This window comes from Xiphophorus couchianus, chromosome 5, assembly GCF_001444195.1.
Source record: "Xiphophorus couchianus chromosome 5, X_couchianus-1.0, whole genome shotgun sequence".
NCBI lineage: Eukaryota > Metazoa > Chordata > Actinopteri > Cyprinodontiformes > Poeciliidae > Xiphophorus > Xiphophorus couchianus.
In genome coordinates this window covers 6,733,681-6,755,706 of record NC_040232.1, presented here as the reverse complement: position 1 = coordinate 6,755,706, position 22,026 = coordinate 6,733,681, and the positions used below count along the sequence as shown (strand labels likewise).

General features: G+C 35.9%; 1 protein-coding gene across 10 annotated transcripts in view; it reads right to left on the bottom strand.

The window, feature by feature from the left end:
• Positions 1-22,026, bottom strand: part of tenm3 (teneurin transmembrane protein 3) — a 287,657-nt gene that overhangs the window by 210,459 nt on the left and 55,172 nt on the right. For 9 of the 10 annotated variants that reach the window (XM_028017268.1, XM_028017271.1, XM_028017270.1 and 6 more), the window contains exons 3-6: positions 18,608-18,730; positions 14,134-14,254; positions 13,818-13,888; positions 12,964-13,251 (exon numbers count right to left, since the gene is read on the bottom strand). In XM_028017268.1, coding sequence (XP_027873069.1) covers positions 12,964-13,251; positions 13,818-13,888; positions 14,134-14,254; positions 18,608-18,710 — 583 coding nt within the window. In that variant the 5' untranslated portion in view covers positions 18,711-18,730. The remainder of the gene's footprint in view (positions 1-12,963; positions 13,252-13,817; positions 13,889-14,133; positions 14,255-18,607; positions 18,731-22,026) is intronic. The other variant, XM_028017272.1, reaches the window with a different exon arrangement.

The following is a 22,026-nucleotide window of genomic DNA, read 5'->3' as shown; positions in this document are numbered from 1 at the left end:
AGAACAATTTGGCATTTGTTCATCTTAAAATTGTTGCCATTTATAGATAAAAGTTCATTAAAAAATATGTAAAAACTTCAAAGTTGTTTTCTCTTTTTATTGTTCTTGCTTTTCTACTTGAAATTTAAATTAGCTTCTTTAATGAGAACCTAACACACTTGTTTAGTGAGTGGCATTGATTGCTTAGCAGCAATGCCCCATAAGTACCCTTTGCAAATGGAACAATAAAACTTTTTATTGTCCCCTAGGAACAATGAATGAGCATATGTGGGAATGGCAGGGTATGAGGATCAATATCTTTAATTTAGCACCACGTTTTGTGTTTAATTATGAGCTATGCAAAAATTCATTTTAATCAGAATAATCTTTGAGTCTTAATGAGATTGGGGAAAAAATTAAAAAGAAGTCTCCAAATGTTATTGGAGGTTCACACCAACAATATTGTTGTGTTTCTAAGTTTAGGACTAAATATCAGTGAGAAGAGAATTTACTGAATTTCAAGAGCTACCTTGTGATTAAAATAAGACATGAATTTATTCTCACATTGATAATGTTTTGCATGTCTATGGCAGATTAATATTGTCAGAGCAGTGAAGACCACAAAAAGAGTCACTACAAAAATGATCTGAAGTTTGTACTTTTTTGCATTATTTGGTTACAGACCCTGAAATAATGTGTGACAAACATTGTCTTGGGAAAACAATAACCTTACATCTATGTTTACATTAAAACTACTTTTCACTTTTTAAAGAAACAGCTATTTTTTATAAGGAAAAAGGTTGGTTACATTAATATTCTTTGTGAAGAAGAATATTTTGCAAAGCAATAGCTTAGGCCCCAAGAACTGTGTGCTTTTATGTATGTCAGAAAACTGGTTTTCTAAAGAATATCTGTGAATGTTTATGGGTTGCTATAGCCTGAAGAGATCTATAAATATGTTTAAATAGGATGTCAAAAACAAAAATAAGAATCTTTCACATCAGCTTTTTCAGGACAAGTTTCTTCAGCCAATGTCAAAAGTCATAAAAGTTCCAAAAACAACATCAGAAATGTTTTTTGAGTTTATGTGCTTATTTATTTATTTATTTTTACCCAAAAAATAGACACAGGGTGTTGCAATCTCCTTATGGCCAAAAGCTTCCATAAAAGGGAAGCTGGCAGGGTGGTGGCTAAGTGTCAACTTCCTGGGTGTGTGACCAGGTGTGTGTTGGGCCCACGTGCTCCATTGTTTGGTGACTGTGGTAAGTTTGGAGGAAAACTGTTTTAAATTGATCATTTTAATAATGTAGTATGCTGATGTGCTGATGTGGTGATTATACACAGGGCCACACTATTACTGACATTCCAGTAGTAGCATTGCCTGGGCATGTGACTATTCAACGCTGCAGGTAGGCTTTACACATTTGTGTTTTTCATCAGATTGTATAGTATGTTTTTGTTTTTATATTGTTGTTTTTGTTGGGTAGGGTTGCAGCAGATCTTTCGGTTTTGTCCTTGAGTGTTGATTTATGCAATGCAGGTATGCAGTGTTTTTAATTTGCTTTAGATTGATTTGATTAAAATGTTTTTTATAAGCGCTTAATTTCTGTATTTTGTTTTTACAGTTCTATCACTGCTTCCTGCTGTCCTTTAGAGTTTGATTTTATTTATTTTTTCGTTAGTCCGCCCAGCTTTAAGATCGTTTGTCTCCCCCTTATTATTTGTGAAGGCAGACTAAGAATTTTTCACTTATTTTGTGTTTGTATGTCCTGTATTTCGTCTTTGGGTCACTTCCCTGAATACACACATTCCATGTCGCTGTTAATCTTAAATATCTGAGAGCTTTCATTGTTGATATTGGGCCCCCCAATTACCAAAATGTGTTTAAGAATATATATTGTTTTCAAAACAGGGCACCTTTGTGAAGAACACAAAAAATGCTTTTTGTAAGATAAAAAAAGTCATTTTAACTTATCTTTTTCTTCCTAATTGTCCTGGCATCAGTGGGGAAGAAGCCCCCCTTCCATCCCTCCAAATATGAACACAAAAGTAGTTTGGCTGCTTTATTTCAAGTTCCTATGCCACAGACAGCTTGAAAGTAGTTGATTTCTATCTATCTGCACCATCTTTTCTATAATAGTTAGGATGTTTTTGTGCAAGTTTATCGATTACATGTAAGGTAAATCTTTTGAGTCACAGAAGCAATTAGCAAATCTGTCATGATGTACTTTAGCACAAGGAGCAAAATAATAATAATAATAATAATAATAATAATAAGTGGTATAATTTTACCACATATTTGATTCTTGGATTCTCCCGTTGAAATACTGCATTTAGTAATAAAATTATTACATATAATGATGTACAACAATAATTTAATAAATTATTTTTGAGATTTGTGTCACTGTTGGCTTTGACGAATATCATTTACAAACTGTTTCAAAGAAGACAATTAAAATCCAAAGTATGGAGCCAATAGCAGTGGAAAAAAAGAACATATAGAATACAGTATGAATCATGCATTTATCATGTATCAGGTAAGTATTAGCTAATTTTCTATCTTATCCAGGGCCCAGGCAGGGCTGTCAGCTGGCCTGTGCGTGGTGGTGGAGGAGCATTGAATAATTACTGTGGGAATCTGCTGCTTATGTATATCGAATGTGGTGAGGGGGCTTTAGACAATACCATCACTAACAGTCTTCATCATGGCTGCTTCCATGTTTATACTTCTTGAAATTAATTTTTTCCCCCAAATATTTTTTTCTTCTCTATTAGTTAAAAATGATGAAGTTATTCTTATTTAGTTTTTCATATCAATAACAGTAGAGTGTCTGTCAGTTTAAGAATATTAACAATGCCACAATGCCACCCTTTGAATGAGATTCACAAAAAGACAGACAGACTGGTCCTCCCACTCAACAGGCCTGCCTGTAAACACACAAACACACACACGCATACATACACACACTAGAGTAAAATGCTTTTGTTAGCGGCCTAATCCCATTTAGTGAAAGCCGTATGACACTCCGAAGGACAGCCAAGGCGAGGTGGGAGTGTGTTAGTTTGCATGTTAAAAATAAGCAGGAATTAAAGCTGTGTGTATGTGTGCTTATGTGAAGTTTCTCAGTAAAATTCCCCATATGTTGAGGTCAGCCGCACTATCACTAGCTTTCCAGACACTTCTAGGAAGGCTACAATGTATGTGTGAGAAACAGAGAAACAAACAGAGGAGGGGGTGAGATATTAGAGTGGATGATGGTGAAGAAAGGATCACTGGGTCCTTTTGCAGTGATTAGCATTCAGTCTACCTTTTACTGATTAGGGATCATATTTTGCACAGCTGTTTGAAGGTGTTGATAGATTTATTTGATGTCTTAATAACACTATGTTCAACATATTGGATAGATAGATGAATAATAATATAGAATGGCCGGTTAATCTAGTTGCGGCATCAAATAAATTAGAACTAATTCATCTTCAATGTCTTTAAATTAGAAAATTTGTTGTGGATCAACACACACCTGTCCCTCATATATAATACACAGTTTACTTTCCAACTCCCTCTGCAGAGTATTTAATTATCTGAGAGCCAATTGATGTTTCACCATGGTATCAGAGTTGCTGACATATCACACTGCTCTAAATGATAGAATTCTCCATGGTTATGGTGAGGAATTGAATCTTAGTGGTCACCAGGGGAGCACCAACTAAACAGCCGCATCAGCACAAAACATTGTGTGAAAGATTTTTTTTTCTTCATCGGGCTCCACAAAAGTACTCTGAGAATAATGGTTTGTTTCTGAGTAAACCCAGACATTAAGGAAAATAGCTGTGCTTCCATCAGTAGTTTTAAACAGAGATCAAACGCTGCGTGTTGGAAAGGAGGCGTCAAGTATCATCAATGAAAAAAGTTTCAAACATGCAAAAAGAATATTTATGCAGCAAAAAAGTTAATTAATTTAGTTTGGAAAACTGTCAAAAAATAGTCTTAAATCTCTGAACACACTTTAACTGTGGATGTGAAGACAGAATTTCCCCATCCATATAGATATAGAGTTTAGCTTTATAGTGAAAGCCGCAATTATCCATTTGGGACAGTAAAGCAGTTAGGCTTCTTCTTTGAATTCAAACACCTGTGATTCTGATAATGCTGGACAGGACACAGAAAAAGAAGAGAAACTAAACCAAAGAGAGTCTGATAATGCTGGACAGGACAGAGAAAAAAAAGAGAAACTAAACCAAAGAGAGGAAGAGAGATATTTCAAGTATGACTTAAGAACACACCCAAAGAGACCAAGTCCTCTTGACTATCCTGGTGTGAAAATGTCATTTTTATGCAAAATCCCACAGCTTGACGCTGGGTGGGAGTGGGGAGGGGAAAGAAAATTTAAGAGAAACGGTCCACATATACATTTATATGACAGTAATTTGGTCATAAAAAGTCCAACCACCTATTACAAAGTGTTTCCCATATATGGAAGAGAGTGGTTGTCTTTTACACAACAAAAAAAATTCTCTTTAAGTAGTTAATTTTACCTTGATATTAGTCATATTCCCTGCAGACCAGGATGTATAACTGTGATCCCCACCTAATAAATCATGTTCTACACAATCAGTCAATCAGTCAGTCCATCAATCAATCATTCAATCAATTAGTTCATCGATCCTTTTTTATCCTTTGGACTGGTTCCTATCTGCAATGGTACACCCTGAACGAATCACCAATTCATGTCAGGGCAACACAGGGACACACAGGACAAAAAACCAACCACGCACACACCCCCACACACGCCCACACACACACTCATTCCAAAAGATAATTTTGAGAAACCAATTAACCTAATAGTTATGTTTTTGGACTATTGGACAAAGCCGCAGTTAATTAAAAAATGGTGGAGATCTATGTTTAGTTTCATTAAATGTGTTTCTTGTTTTGTAACTTTTGTGTTTTATTGCATTCTGTGTTAGTCTGCAAAGCACCTCTGAGTACCCTCTATAAATACAATGCATAAAAACAATAACACTTAGTTCAAATGAGGCAAGACTTCATTTTGACTGCTTCATTTTCATTCAGTTTTCTTAGAAACAGTTCAAGTCAGAGAACAGAGGCAGAAAGAAGCATAAAAAGAGGACACAGTGGCACTGTTCTTATGAGATAAAAATCAGAAAAGATAAAGGGAGAGGAGGGAAAAAAGCAAATGAGGGATTGAGAGAGCAGAGGGGTGGGTAAGAGAAAACGGCTTGGTGGTAATGTCCTTATGATGTAGTGCCTGTCAGAGCATTTGCTTCAGAGGCCAAATGATCCTGTAAGAACAGCGCTCCTATTGATCCAGCTATCACACAGCACCACATACTAATTACTGGGTGTAAATGTGTATGTATGTGAGAAAGAAGTAAAAAAAAATTAGGAGCATAACATGGCAGTAGAAATCAAAAAACAAAGACGAAGTCAAAGCCAGCTGAGGAGATAGGCAGCGGGCGTGGGTGTGTGTGTGTGTGTGTGTGTGTGTGTGTGTGTGTGTGTGTGTATGGTCTAGCTGTGTAAATCTGGATATGACACTTGGTCAATACGTCAGGAGCACAGTGATAGATATAGAGCCCAGTCTCAACCTGATCTATTTGATATTTGATCTCCATTCTCACCTTGACCACTTTCAGTGCTTTTGATGCGACACACACTCTCACACACATACATCAGCTCACTTTTCAGAGAGCACAAAGGCATGCAACACACACACCCCTGCTGGACTTGTTTAGATTGGAAATCCCTGAAATGTTACACACATTGAAGATGAACAGAGTAACTTAAAACCATACAAATTTAAAAACCTTCTATTTAGGAGTAATTTTAATCTAAGACTGAAACTGTTTTTTTTTTTTTTTTTACATAGATTTCATATGGAAGCACATATAAGTGATATCAAATACAAAACATGCCTATGTCAGCAGAATGAATGTCCTGTATAGAGTGTATTAAGATTATTTTACATTTTCTTAGATAACGTATAGCTTGGAAGTGTGAGGAAATACACACAAAGAACCCCAACAAATTAGTTCATATAGAGCCATCAGATGTCCTGTTTTCCACATAATAAAGTTGTATTGCATTCAAAAAAATAAACTAAATAAGTAACTAACGTCACACACACACAGCTTGGCAAAAAAAAGAAGAACCTGGCACACTACATATCTGCAGTTAACAACATTTTATGCTTTTCTAAAGTTATTAAAAAAACAACTTATATCCGCATATTACTAAGCATACAGAGCACCTGCATATCAAGGTAGTTGCAATATCTATGCATCAATAATGCAGCAATGGTGTAAGAAAAATGTCCTTAAATAGATCCTGGTGAAAGTGCATGTATAATTTCTCCATACTTACACATTCACTGTGGTTATTGCTGTGATTTGTCATATCCAGCAAATATCTTTGTTTTTTTCTCTCATGTTATATTTGTTTGCGTGTGTGTGCATGTGTACTAAGGCTATCAAGAATATACCATGGAGATCTTTTGCGACTAGAACAGTAAGCGCACAGGCACCCTGTTTGAGGTAGTTGATGTTCAGTTCAACTTATGTATAATTTATGAATTTATCATATAAACCTGCTATGCTAAATTGAACACACACTCTTACACACACTCATGTAGATGTGACCACAACACATGCCCATATTAATTTGCCATTGTTGTGAACAAATCTTTGGCCCTTGTACATTTCTTCGTTTTATTTGCTAAACATACATAGATCAGACTATCAAGTAAATATGTGTCACACAAAGTTCATCAAAGTAAATTTAAAATTAAGTTTTCAAATGATGATTACCTACACACTAGTAAAAACAATTATTCAAACCAGCCTAGCCTTGAATGAAAAAGTAGGCACCCTGTTAAATCACGAATCAACAATTTCCACAGTCACCTCTAATTTGACCTTCACCCTACAGCCAGACATGTAGAATCAGGAAGTTACATACATAGAACAGAATGAAGTAGGCAGAATCTCAGAAAGTGACACATCATCTCATCATGATCTAGAAAAAAATCAATAATAGATTAAAAACAAAATCATTGACATCTATAAATCTGAGAACGCTTTCAGAGGAATATCTAAAGTATTGGACACCCCAGAGCCACAGTGAGAGCCAATATCCACAAATAAAGAAAAGTGGAAACAGTGGCAGACTGGAAAGGAGCTGTAGTCGAATTATATGAGAGAAAAGAGAGACGACTTATATGATGTTTGCCTTACAGATTAGTAACATCAGACAGAGCCAAAGCACACAGCCAAGATGGAGCTGGAGCGGCTTTGGGTTAAGTTTGTTCTAGAGAAGTGCAGAATGATATTTAACTTGAGAGAACAACTGTGGACCATCCTGCTGATGGCCATTCATGGACTCTCTCATATCCAACAGAGTCAGAAGATAAAATGTATGTGTGAAAGCCTATTGAGAATCTCCTATAGGAAAAGAACTAACACCAAAGCTGCCACAACAGTGTTCTAATAAATACATTTTACCTTTACTGCTATAAGTAAAAATAAAGTTAAACTGCAATACTAAAATTTTTCTTTTCAACTTCAGCATGACATGAAACACAACTTATATAAAGCAGGAGAGAGAGAAAATTCACCCCAGTGAAATAAACACTCATATAAAGAAAAAGAGGATATTCGTTGATATAATTTTGTCATTATTATATATGTACTTATATACACATTTTGAAACATGGCACTGAGTTGAAAATGATGCAACATCAGCTGGAATTCACTCTGAACCCAGAAGAAATGTTTTGTGGTTTAGTATTAATCTGCATCATCTTCAGAGGTTGAAGTCCTTGTATATTTTCAGTCTTGTAGTTATGAACTGATTTCAGTGAAACACTGAAAATGTGAGCACTTGATTCTGAAAAGGTCTTTCAGTCACAGCTTTTCTGATCTTCTGTGTAGTCTGCCTCTGGCATGAAACTGAATTTGATTGTTTTTTGTGCACTAATAACATGTGACTGCTCAATAATTACATATTAACATAAATACTGAGTATCTAGCAGCTATTATTTGCATGATAATTATAATAACAAGAATACAAAGAATAGTAATAATGATAAAAGAATGAAGCTGAAAAAACAATTATATTACACATATTACCACTAACCCATTTAATCCCACCGGCAACAATTGTTGCCAGACATTTTTTCTAACTTCTGGAAGCTCTAAAAGAATTGTTTTGACTTTTGGCAGCTAATTGAAGTTTTAAAATAAAATAATAGTGTGTCTACTCTAAGCAATATCAATTTCATGCATCTAGTGTGAAAGGTCACACGACAAGACCTCTTTACTTCCTGCCTGTGGCCCTGGAGGTAAATGTCTGTCACAAACCTGTACAAGAGGAAGTCAGTAAAATACTTTAATATAAATAACATATGTCCTTTCAAGTGTCTTCTACTGGTATATAAACAAAATTTTATCACTTCATTCATCTTTTGATCATAAGAAGAGTGAATGTAAGCATGGCAACAATTGCTGCCGCTAGCATAATACATAGACAGCACTATACTGGTCTATGAACTGAATGACCACTACTAAACGAGTTTAGGACAGGGCCGAGGTGTACTGCTTGGTCTGGTGGAACAGGGAGAATTTCCTCCTGGATGCACATTTGTTCATACTAACATTTTCACCTGATTTTGCCTCACAGATGAAATGACCAAATGAGGTCAAAGGTCACTCGGCACATTGAAATAATGACATCTGCAGGATGTGGCATTGAATCTCTATGTGTCTAAAATATTTGTGAACACTCATGTAACCATTCTTTGTTATAATAGGTTATGCATGTCATGATTTTTCTTATTTTTTTATATGTATAAATAGGCCATATTTGTGTAATTTAGACTATGCAGTTTCCCATCGGCAACAATTGTTGCTGAGTATAAAACCTACATTTTCGCTAACATAACCAACATAAAATGTAATGATTCATAAATATCATGTGTTAGGGAAACATTTGGGATTAAACTGAGCACGTGAAGGTTCCTCACATGTCCTCAGATTCGCATATCACTAAACATACAGAGCACCTGCATATCAAGGCAGACGCAACATCTATGTATCAATAATGCAGCAAAGGCTTAAGAAAAATGTAATTTTAATCCAAGCAAAAATGGTACAACTATGATGGTTAAAAGCTTTCTGTGTGCTCAGTGGGCGTGTGTGTGTGTCTCTGTATAAGAGTTGAGGTTATAGTGTTAAGCAGCTTAGAGATGCCAAATGGATTAAGGGTTTTGTTGACACATAGTAATCTAGTTAGCAAAGACAAAATAGAGTTCTTCCACTATCTGTCTGCTTCTATAGTTTTCTTGTTCTTAATCGCTCATCTTCAAAATCCAGAAAAGACAGTGTCCTTTCATTTACCTATTTTATTTTTCCTGTCTTTCCTAATAGTTCATTTGAACAGCCAGTAATGTACATGTCGTATTTATAATATAACAACTGCTTTATGCATTCTTGATTGCTTTATTGAACCGGATATGGGAAAAGTGACAAATACACCTACTGTATGTCAGTGAATACATCTGTGTCTCCTGTTTTTACACCGGTGAAGTTGAGATCATCAGTATCAAATAACGGGGCAAGCGCCAGCTGAGCACCCATGGGTTCAGACACCATAAAAGCGTTAATCTGGCTGTGTGTTTGCGCGCATGTTTGCGTGTGTGTCCACTGGGGAGCCAGACAGACGTCTGCGGTCTAATATTTCCTCTCAGGAGAACAAACACAGAGAGGCTTCTCTCCTTTCCCATCCTATCTTTATTCTCAACTTTCTCCTTTCCTCTTTTATATTGTTACATCCCCCCCACCTCTCTGATCTTTGTCTCTCCTCACTTCACCATCTCACTTTGGTTTGCTGTTTATTCTCTTGCCGTCTTCCGAAGAACACTGATGAAATAACAAAGGGTTTGGTCTCGACTTTCCTCAGTTATATAACATCTTAAAGATCTCTGTTACCAAATCTAAGATCCACAATCAAAGGTGGTTTTGTTCCACAGAGAAGTCCTACTTTGCAGTTGAGGATTTTAGCTCTTCTGTGTGTCTGCCTTACAACAGAGCAGTCCTTCACTAATGACGGGGTTGGTGTATGTAAGCATGACCATGTGATTCCTTTCAAGATTTAAAAAAAAAGTAAAAAGAAAAAAACTCATTAAAAACAGAATTTTATACAAAACATCAAAAAATCTGAGCCTAAGTTTGAAGTAGGCGATGCTGCTTTTGTACTGCCACACTGGATAAGATCAACTTGAATTGTCCTTTATTAATGGTTAAGAACAATTAGGTCAAAGAAAAATCAATAATTTTGGTTAGCTTTACAAAGGCAGCATTGAAAGACATACACACACTGAAAACAAGAAAGGAGAAATGGTTTCCTTGACTGCTGTGCACTTCAGGTACAACTGGATCCTAGAACAGTTTGTTCATCCTGTATGTCCAACCTGAGCCTTTTTAGTTTGATGTTCTGTCACTATTATTATGACTGATCCTTTTCATAAAGCATAAGATCTGAGGTGATTGGAATGACTTTTGATGCTATAAAAATAAGATTGGACTTTACTCTTTTTTCTTTTTTTTTGGAGCTGCCATTTGTAGCAGAGAGCTGAAATCTATCACTTAAGATTGGAGATGAAGTAGTCAATTTGTGAATTTCTGTATGCAGTACAATAGATAGGTATAAGTTAAATAAAATAAAACAAAAGGGAGACAGTAAAAGAAACGTAATGGGACAAAATTAATGATCTGTTTTCTAATATCAATTTTACAACAACATGTTAAAATGACCAACATTATTACTGGAAAGTAAAAATTAAAATGTAATTAGTATTTCATAAGAAAGTTAAAAGTCTTCAGGTAGAAGTCCACTGAAACCAAGAGAAGTTTTAAAGCCATTAGGTGTATTGCACTTTCAGGCATTTCTGCACTGACTGTGTTTGATATCACATGACTGCATCTATCTCTTACATACATAGTCAATGTTTCTGATAAAGTGGAGTCACACAAAATTGCATGACTGGGCGATATTCCTTTTAGGCCAGCAACAGCTGTTAAAGATTTCTGAAAAGTGTGCCAGAATAAATAAAAAGTGAACAGTCTTTTACTTAAAAAAATCTTAAGTAAAGACTACTATCATATTAGGTGCAAACCCTTATTAATCAAACTTAACTCCAGCACCAGCAGTATAGGATTTCTTTGTCTCCAGAACATTTTTGCCAGAGGCTGCCTTTATCAGTAATGACTGAAACAGCACTATATTTAGATACAAAGGTCTTTCTCTGGGATCAGTTAAATCCACAGATAGACCATTTTTTACATTTACTTCTTACCTGAAATTTGTCCAGTTTTTCAACCACTCAGCAAATTAGACTACAAGTATCATTAATAAACCTAAATTAAAATTGTTTAAATTCTCAAGTTTTTACAATCTCTGTCTGTGTTGTCTCAGTATCTGATTCACAAAGCGACTGACATTGATAAGCCAGTGCAAACATGAAAAATCAATTTGTAGCGCATCATTTGCTCATTCTTGCTTTATATTGCAGTTATTCTGGCATAGAATATATACTCTGCCACAAATGCAGCAGCAACAGAAATGGCAAACACGTTAAAAGAACAAATTGCTTGCGGGGGTGCTGTGGTGGCTGCACGACCCACATGTTGGGTTGTGCGGCCTTGCCGCATGTCTTCCCTTGATCCCATCTCTTTCTTGACAAACTACTTTCAAATAAAGGCCACTAGAGTCAATAAAACCTTAAATAGAGCAAAGTGCATATATAAGGTCAAGTGGAAGGTGCCAACATGTTTTCAAACAGCACTAAAAAACTTCCCACTGTGGCTAATGCATATTAAAATAATTCAGCATATTAAAATATATCAGTACGGATGGACTGATATAAAGATTGGACTGAAGATTACACAGTGTCAGCCAAATACACTCGGCTCTATTTGAGTCACCTCACCTCCGTACATATACCCAGACACACACTTACTTCTTGCTAAGGCGTGTGCAAACACACACGCACACACAAACATAAACACAGCTGTGCTTTAAAAAGTCAATTAGCCTTGGAAAACTTGACGACTACTCATTTTTAGAGATACGAAGAGTTTCCTCCAGAGCACTGACATCCACGGCATCATGTCATTTAATAAAAACATGATCAAACTTAATATAAGTAAATGCAAGGACTCAGCAGTTTGTCTCGCTGTTAATTACAATGTCCCATCTTTTAATGAAAACGTGTATGTGCTGAGTTTAATGAAAACACACTGTATTTCATTACATGTGTGTGTCTGTGAGGGGGTAATGCATTAAACTCTTCACACATGCACACCTGTAAGAGAAAATTACCTTGAGAATAACTAATATGCATTTCATACACAGAAGCACATAAACACAGATGCACAAACGTCCCCCATCCTCCATGATCATTAAAATAAATAAACGTGTTCAGGCAGCTACCTTGTGGTCATTAATTAAATAATTAGCAGGGCATTTTGAGTTTTGTCCTCCTTTCACACCCCATGCACCATGCAAAAGACACAGACCCAATGCAGTCTAGCAAGCCTACCTCTGACTGGCTAAAAATCTTTGTCTAAGAAAGGGCCTAGTCAAAGTTTAGAGTTATGTTTAAATGGAAGGTTCAGATGTTACCCTAACCATGGACAATATTCCTGAAAATTCTTTAATGTGACTGGATTGAAACAATTCTGGAGAAGAACAAGCTGAAGAAGAGTGTATCCCAGGTATCTCAAACATTGTCTGATATTAAAATTTATTTGATGATCTTAAATGTACAGGTGTAACAAAAAAAAAAAAAAAACTCTACAGATTTCCTGAGCACCAAGTTATTCTAAAATATTCAAAGGGTTTAAAAAAAAAAAAAACGTTTTCTGACAGCTACATATTCAGCCACTAAAGTCAAACTCATGTCCTACCATTGTCGCTGTCTGACTTGTTCTCATGTTCCGTGTCCGTAAGTGTCAGCACCGAGTTGGAGCGGCTGGACAGGCAGGAACTCCTCCCAGACGATTTACCCAGACCTCCTCGGCCCCACAGCCGCATGGCACGCTCCGGTGACATCACGGCCTGACTCTCTGAGTCCACGTCTTGTGCCGTGCCAACTGAAAAACCGTGATGGGGAAGGCCAATGTCGGAGCAGAACGGGAGGCCTCGGCGTGGAGGGGGCTCACAAATCCCCAGCTGACGAAGACTGAAATGTTGGCCTACAAAGCAAACAAAAGGATGGTAATTTATTATGTCAACTAAATGATTTACAATTTCTTTTGAAGTTAATTTAAAAATATATATTTTAATTAACCTTCATATTTATTTGTAAAATAGTACAGTTTTTCTGTTAATGGCTTTAATCAGAGTCAATAAATGCCACTCTTAAAAGATCAATAGATAACTTTGTACATCATTTTAGCATCATTTGAATTGAAGTAGGAAGTTTGAATGTCTATTTATTTAACTGCAGATATAAAAGTGTGTTTTATATTTCTTTACAACAACATAAATAAAAAGGGATTTTTTTTTTTTAGCTTTGATATAAAAGAACCAGAGAGCAAGAACTGCCTGTCTGAACTTTATTTGTGAGATAACAAGCTGGATTAATAATGTTTTACAGGTTTAAAATGATTTCCTTGAATACTGTAATTAAACCATTTTTGAAAAATAAATGTCATATCCTGAACATGTAAAGTGCAATTTTAGGTGTTTATCTCTAAAGATGGTTTATGTTATGTGCTTTTAGTCTAATGTTTGTGTGTGTATGTGTGTGTAGACTTACCATGTCTGGTATAATTATCCTGTTCACGGTGAACCATCTCCTTGTGCCCCTTGGTGGTACCGTACAGTAACCTGTGAAAAGCAAAGAGCAAAGTGTTTTCTGGTTTATTTTAGATCTGTGTTGGTGAAGAGAAAACACTAACAGGTAAGCTCTGTTATTTTGTTTTTTTTAATCTTCACATTTCACATTGTGCTGATACTGATTTTTAAGAATTTCACAAAAAAATAAATAAATAACATGACCAAAATGAGAAAGACTCCCTATCCGTGTTAGAATTTTAGACAAAATGTAAATTTCTAAAGTGATAAGCCCTGACCTGGTTTGGTCTTGGTGCTGGTCGAAGGCTCGGAGCGTTTCACTAGATGAGTAAGACTTCTGAGTGGGGACCCGGAGTCCCTGCGAGCTGATTGCACAGTCCTCACTGTCCCCTGAAGACCCTAACACACATTTTCAAACACAAATAGAGACAGCTTGAGCCTGAATGTGAGTCTATTAAAGAAGCAGGGAACTACTTGAACTCCTTATAATAACAAGAGGTATGCTGTGAAAAACAAATGTGTTAAAATGGAATGGCAGAATAGAAATAAACACACTCACATTGTAAACATTGAAGTAGAATCTGCCATGACTCATATTGTATGGGATGCTTGTGTAATTTACCACTGCGGCTCCATTCAGACCTGTACTTAGAGCACGCAGGTGTAAATGCAACCAGGGTGACACACATTTGTCCAAATTTAGTCACAGTCTGAATGCAAATCTGCCAAAATGAAAGACCACCTACTGACCTGGTGATAATCCACGCAAGCTGCGAAGTTACACCCTGCACTTTATTTTGAAAGAAATCTCTCTTGAACGCATTGTTAAAAATCCGGCACAGCTGTCAGCTCGCTTAAAAGGATGCAGCAGCTGTCTGTGGGAATATTCTGAAGATGCGAGTTTTCCGTTTGTATAATGGAAGCTCACAAATCATGCCTAAATCTAATTAAATATGAATTCCTGCCCAGAACACAGAAAGTCTAAGTAGTGAGCTTTCCTTATACAAATGGAATAAACTTTGCATTACTTTTTATAAAAAATACTCTCAGTTGAAAAGGTGGGTGAAAGGAAGTAAAGTCCTAAGTGGACGATTTCCGGGGGCTAAATTGCTCTCTTAACTGCTGATGGAGATGTACTTTTTTCATAAATATTAATCCTGTAAAGCCTCATTCAAACCTTTGTGCTGAGCTTCCTCAGACCTACATTTATCTGTTCAATTGTTGTTTAGTTTAAATTTCTTTATCTTATTATTATAAATTCTTAAGCTGTATAATCTCTGTTGGATTTGCTCTGTAAGCTGTTTGTTCCAGGTGTGTGTGTTTCTTCAGTTTTTTGGATGTTATTCTATCCAGCTCATGTTTCACACATACAGAATAACCTTTAAGATGAAGTGTAAAGTTTACTGTTATCTTACTAATAAGAAGCTCCCCTTTTCATTATCATGTTGTGGTAATAAACTGTTAACAACAACACTCTGAAGTGTTATTATTTGGCAACATGATTATTTTTCCAAGCAGTTGGACGTTACTGACACATATAGAAATAATAAAAAAAGATGTCATCTGGTCCTGCCATCACAGCTTTATTTGGAAACGATTTGCAAGCAGAAACTATGGCAGCAGGTGAGCTAAACCTTTGTTGTTAGAACATGTACAGACTCCTTCACACTAATTCAAAGAGGAAGGTAAAAAAGTTAGAGATCAGCACAAACAAATACACGCACACACCTGAATCCTCTCGTTAATCACAGAGGCTGTTTTCAAGTGTGTCCAAGCAAACATACGAAAGTATGAAGAGCCTGAAACGTTTAACTGTTACCACATAGACACAAATTTAATAGATATTAAAAAAAATATTATTCAGTGGCCTGAAATCAGAGCGAAAGGAGTGAAACTTAATCTACAAAGTCTGGATTTCTGCCATTTTGTCTTGTTTTTCTCTGTTTATTAATAATTTTTATGAACAGTAATTATGCCATCCACCCATCCATCCATTTTCTGTACACTCTTGTCCCTAGTGGGGTAGGAGGGGTGTCCATCTCCAGCAAATGTTTAGGGCAAGAGGCTGGGTACACCCTGGACTTGTCGCCAGCCTGTCGCAGAGCACAGTATCTATGCATTTTGAAAAATAAATTTAGAGGAGTACTGTAGTTGTTGGAAACATTTCACTAGAAGAGATTCCACAGGTATTGTGATAGTTCAGAAAATGTTTAAAAATGAGATGATAATGGGTAAAGGAGCTGAGACAAAACACGTTTGAAGAATATATATCTCTATCAGAAGTTCATGGTACTTTTTTTTAAGAATCTGCAGGTCAGCTCTCTGTTTCTTCATGTAAAGTGAACCACCTGAAAGCCAAGGATACCATACAGCCCTATAAGCCAGTAATCTACATCTCATCGGGATCAGCTCTAAACATGGAGGTTGCTCTGCACACTCTTTCTCACCAGCAAGAAAGCCTCTGGCTTTTCCTCCACTTCTTCTTGCAACTCAGATTTTTTTAAAGGCGGAATCCATTTCTTTACACTTTCACTTTCAGATGACAACCTTCCTTACTATCTGCTGCTGCAATTTAGTGCATCATTTAGTCTGATAAAAGTACCACAAAATATTCTGTGGCATTTATCTATTACATTTGTTTAAATGTTATCCTTCTGTGTAGCAGATTTGGATTCAAACTGACATTTAAAAGAGTTCCACTAAATTCTACTAACCAGACCCTCCTTGGATAAATCTGTGAGGCCCTCAGTCAAAAGAAAAAGTTAAACAGTCCTTGATAAGTGACTTTTTAACCTTATTTCAGTTCAAGAAAGCATTAAGAGAGGCCACTGTCCTGCTCAAGGACGCTTCGTGGTATAGAGGACTCACTAATGTTCTAACTGGAGGACAAACACTATCATCTGAGCTTTGACCATCTGCTTAGGGCAAACTATATGTAGTGCATACAAAGGTGGTTAGCTTGAATGTACAGTGATGTGAAAAATATCTGCTCTCTCAAAATTATTTCCTGTCACTGCTTTTTTTTTTTTTTTGCTACAACTAAATGTTCAGATCAGCAAACGAAATTTAATAACAGAAAAAGAAATAATGACAAAATACAATTCCAATTTTGATTAACATTACCTATGCAAAGTGCTCAAGCTGCTGGGTGTTTTCCCATTGTTATTGATTTAACAAAACAATCATGATCAACAAATTTGGCTTCTTTGACACTAAAACATATAAAAAACCCTTTCATGTCAAAGTCAAAACTGATTTTTCCAGAAATAATGAAAATACAATAAATATCTGTTACATAAAACAAACAACTGTAAAGGGAAAACTATCTTTCCCCTTGACATAAGTGTTTTGTTTTTTTGTAGTTTTGTTTTTTGTTAAAAAAGCCAAATTATGTTGATCATGATTGATTTGGGAAATACCAACAATTACAGGAAAAAAATATTCTATGTGAAAATGTAATTCCTCCCCCCCTCCCTGTCCGTCTTAGTTAAAGCACAATGTTGCTGTGATCAACCACATTTTTAGTGCAGTTTCCCTTCCAGGCCTGATTTCTATCAGAAATCCTTGAAATAGAGTCTGTTTGGCAACGCAGAGTTCGCTTAGAGAGCAGCACACAGCACATTTTTAAAATCACACACTAAGCATGTCTATAAACACACATATTTCAATTTTGTGAAAGTACATCTGTGAATATAACTGAGGTTTTAATTAAAACAGTGTATAATTAGAAAATAAATCTGAATTTTATTAGAAAGTTTGTTTATTTCTATAACTGCTTTCACTAAGTAAAACACATTATATTGATTAGCACAGGAATGGATCTTTTGAAGCCTTTATTTATATTAATAATGCTAATAATTCGTGGCCTACAGTTAATGAAAACCAAGCATTAAAATCAGAATGTTACATTAGGCCAATAAAAAAAACATTAATACATAATCATGATATGATGATCATCTTAATAACAAATGTGTTGAAGACCTCCTTAAATGTTGTTATTTTCAAAAGGTATTTTTACTCTGACAAATGAATCTGATCAAAACCCATTTTCTAATTAAGCAAATGTCACCATGTATGATATAACCAGATTTAAATCCAAAATGTATAGCCATTAAGAGGAAACTATTTCTTCCTATTTTTATTGCTCCCAGATATCATAGCCTTCAAATGCAAAGTTTTAAACTTTCAGTAAAAAATGAACAGCTCTAATTTTTAACAGTAATAAAGCCATACATGAATAATTCCCAGGTTCAGTTAAATCTGAGCTTTATTTTAATATAGTCATCCTATGAATGCTAATTAATCCAAATGGCTGTGAAAAGTCCAAAATTCATAAACTGTATGAAAAGGTTAGGTCTGTGGGGGCAAACAATAATTCTGACTACACATTATTAGAAAAATTCCTAATGGCCTATTTATACAGCACCGATAACACAGAATTAAGCACAAGTTGAAAATGAACTGAGTGCATGAAAAACAAATGTTAATGATGGATAAGAGCAAATGTTGAGGCTGCAAGTTTACCACCTGCTCATAAAAATATTTACTTTGCTGTTCAGAGGACATCTTGTTTATGGGCTAGAAGTGAGAAAAATAGTTGACCTTGCAAACTGCATAAAACATAACCTTGTTAACCTTGTTGTCTTGGTTTTTGACATTAAGTCATGCTAAATGTTTCCCATTTAATGTATTCATGTATACATGAATTCATGAGTGTATGAATGTATGACTGCTGTAATTGGGTTGTCCTACCGGTGTATTGTCCCTCCTTGTCTTTTCGGCTCTTGGTTAGGGAGCAGTATGGACGTCGTTCTTTCACTTCCATAATGATTCTGCTCGTGCCGCTGAAAAACATATAGGCATGCTGTTGTATAACTGCGCAAAGACAGACAAAAAGACAAAGAGAAAAAAAACAAAGATAAGTTGCAGAGTGAAGCAAATGCAGAGAGATGATATTGATCACCGATCAACACAAGGAGTAAATAAAAACGCAATGATAAAGGCTTTAAAGAAGACATCATTTAGAAACTTTTTTTTTTTACACAAAAAAGATGGGAACCAACTTCTCTAAAACAGAATGGTATTGCCATGTAAGAACAAAGTAACATGTAAGAGCAAGGAATGACTGCTAGTTGCTCTGATGTAATTAGAAAACAGTTTGCTTGCCCTTATAAAAAACATATTTTTACATTAATATGTCAAAGGGATCTGTGGCCCCTTATTGCCAACACACAAAAGAAGATGGAGAGAACAATCATATCACTATGGCAACCACAGAGATTGTTTGTTAGCAACAAGTTTCTCAGCTAAGACAATAGATTACCTTGTTTACCTTTCACATGCCTTCTGTCAGGGTAAAAATTCACAGATCACTTCTTATGTTACACAAACAATTATATGTCTATCCATGATGAAGCAGCAACTTTTTTTTCTTTGTGTCTGAGCCAAATGATCCGTAGGTTGTATATCAGTACAACCACTGCATTAGCTTGAAGGGACTTTTTCAGGCAAAACAACAGGTTGTGAGCAACCTAACTGTGAATGTAGGTATAGAGTTGAAGGCTGGATAGACGGGGTCCTCTGAATGACATTTAACAGCTACATTACTGAAGTTCAGCCACAATGTATGTTATATAACCGTTGTAAAAAAATACAGTCTATTCTGGTGATAAAGGAAAGTGCTGATGCACACCCATGTGTGTTGCATGTTTTCGGGTAACAATGCTGGTACAGCATAGCCTTTAAAGGACTAATGAAATAAAAGTCCTAAATAACTTTCTCCTCTGCCATCGTTAATGTTTGGATGTGTTATTTGGGTTGCCTAAGGCTACTGTGATTAAGTGGAGGCAGTGTGCAGAAAGTCAGAGGTTAAACCTCCAAGTTCAAATGTGTCCCTGGGTAGGACACTGTACTCACTATTGCCCTTACATGATCTTATTGATGTGTGATTGCAAGAATTTTTTTTTTATTTTATTCTTTTGCTTGATTTTAACAGAGTCTGTTAATGGCCTACAAGAGTATGGATAATATGCACATGCTATCTTTCATTTTGATTTTTTATGAGTAACATATTATTATATTTGATAGTGTAACTTAAAGGTAGCCTGTATCAGTCCCTGAGACAACCTGTTATACATGCATTACACCACAGGAAATTTATCTATCTAACACATTTCAGCAACAAGGCAATTCAAATGCTTTATGTGATGAAATATAGGCCTTGCTCCATGATTGCAACACTTTTCTCAGAATACAATAATGAGGCCTTCATACAAAATTTATTAAGTAAAAATAATGGGTATCTGTGCACCAATTATATAACCATTGACAAAGCAATCAAGGGCATTATCAAATTAAGCATATTTACAAAAACAGCAAAGTTGCCTTTGACATAATTGTCCCAGAAAAGGTGAACTTTTCAAATCTTGCACAATACTTTAGACTTTGCAACAGAATATGTTTGTTTTCCTGCACAGATTCAAAGCTCAAAACCTTTAGTCGGTTTGTATGTCAGAGTGGCTGTGTTAAAGATCTTTTTTTATTATTATTGCAGATGATAAACCTAGATGGTGGAATTATTTATATAACAAGCTGAAGCTTTTTGCACCAATTTTAAATGAATGTGATGCTTCACTTAATGATGTGATTCTGACTAGAAAAACTCATTTAAACCCTAATAAAGAATTAATATTGCCACGACAAGTTTCAGTATTAATGTGATGTTGTTTGCTGGGTGGTTTGATGTCACTATCATATTGAAGTCTTCTGAGTAAAGAGGTATTTGATTGCTGACAACCCAAAGACAAGTCAGTCCTAGATCACAATACCAACAAGACACACATGCCATCTATGGGCTATTTATTTTCAGTTGGCCCCATAAGATTGGTTGGAAGCAGGATATTAGTACATAATGCTTACATAAAGCTGTAACAGAGAATGTTAGCAATGTCTTCAGTAGTGGCCAGACAGCTTAATAAAACAATCATCCTAATCTGAGACACTGATCTTTAAATCCTCTACCTTCTGGACCTGAGTATGTGTTGGGCTATTAAGGTCTTTAAGTATGTTTGCTAGTGTATTTGGTTAATAATGCATGCTAATCTCTGTACTGCTTGATTTGTACATCTTACCATTTTATTTAGTCAAATAAAAACCTTGGTCAAATCTACAAGTTTTGTAAATCCAGGAATGGACCTTTTTGCCCATTCTCCTATGTAAAACAGCACAGTTTGCATCTGCGAACCAAATTCCAACAATTATGATAGATTTACAATTTGTTTTAAGTATGGACTTTGGGCATTTCATGCTTAGACCTGAACTATTTCATTGAAGCGCCAGCTAACATTAGAGTTACTGTTCTGCTGGCAGGTGTCTCAAGTCTTTCGCCTGCTGAAGAAAGTCATTCCCACAGCATAATGCTACAATCACTTTCCATCACTGTGGAGATGAACTGTCTGCTGTGTTCCTTGGTCTTCATGATGCTGTCTTCAGTAATGCTCTCTAACAAACCTCTGAGGCCTTAACAGGACAGCTGACCGTTGTATTTTTGATTACATCACACTCAGCTGGATTCCATTTACTAATTGGAACTTTATGTTGTGGTATTTGTAAAAAAATATTTTTCCTCCCATTTAAAAATTATACATTAACTTGTGTGAAGCTATCAAATAAAATCCTAATAAAAATACACAACAGTTTCCAGGTTTGATGTCCACATGCAATTGCTCCAGGGCCAGGGGTATTTTTCAATGTACTGTAATGCCAACAAAGGCATATGGGATTAGAGTTCTTCCGACGTACTGGTGACCCTAATAATTAATTTAGCACACTTACACATTTCCAATCAGGGTAAGGGCATCTCTCTGGGAATACATGGATGTTTAATCCTAAATGTCAGCATCTCCATTTAACCTGACCTACATGCCCTTGGAGTGTAGGAGGAGTAGGGAGTAGACAGAGGAGGCACAAAGGTAACGTAATATCAAGCAGTGAGTAAAGACACTTTTGCCTCAGAAAATCTACAGTGTCAAAAGCTAACGAGTCTTATAATATTCATGTATTAGCTGCTGATCTACATAGGACTGGATAATAACAGTGTGTCGTGCTGTGAGTACATGGTAGGAGTCCACTGAATGATTCAGAAGACCTGGAGAACATAAGGCGCTCTATAT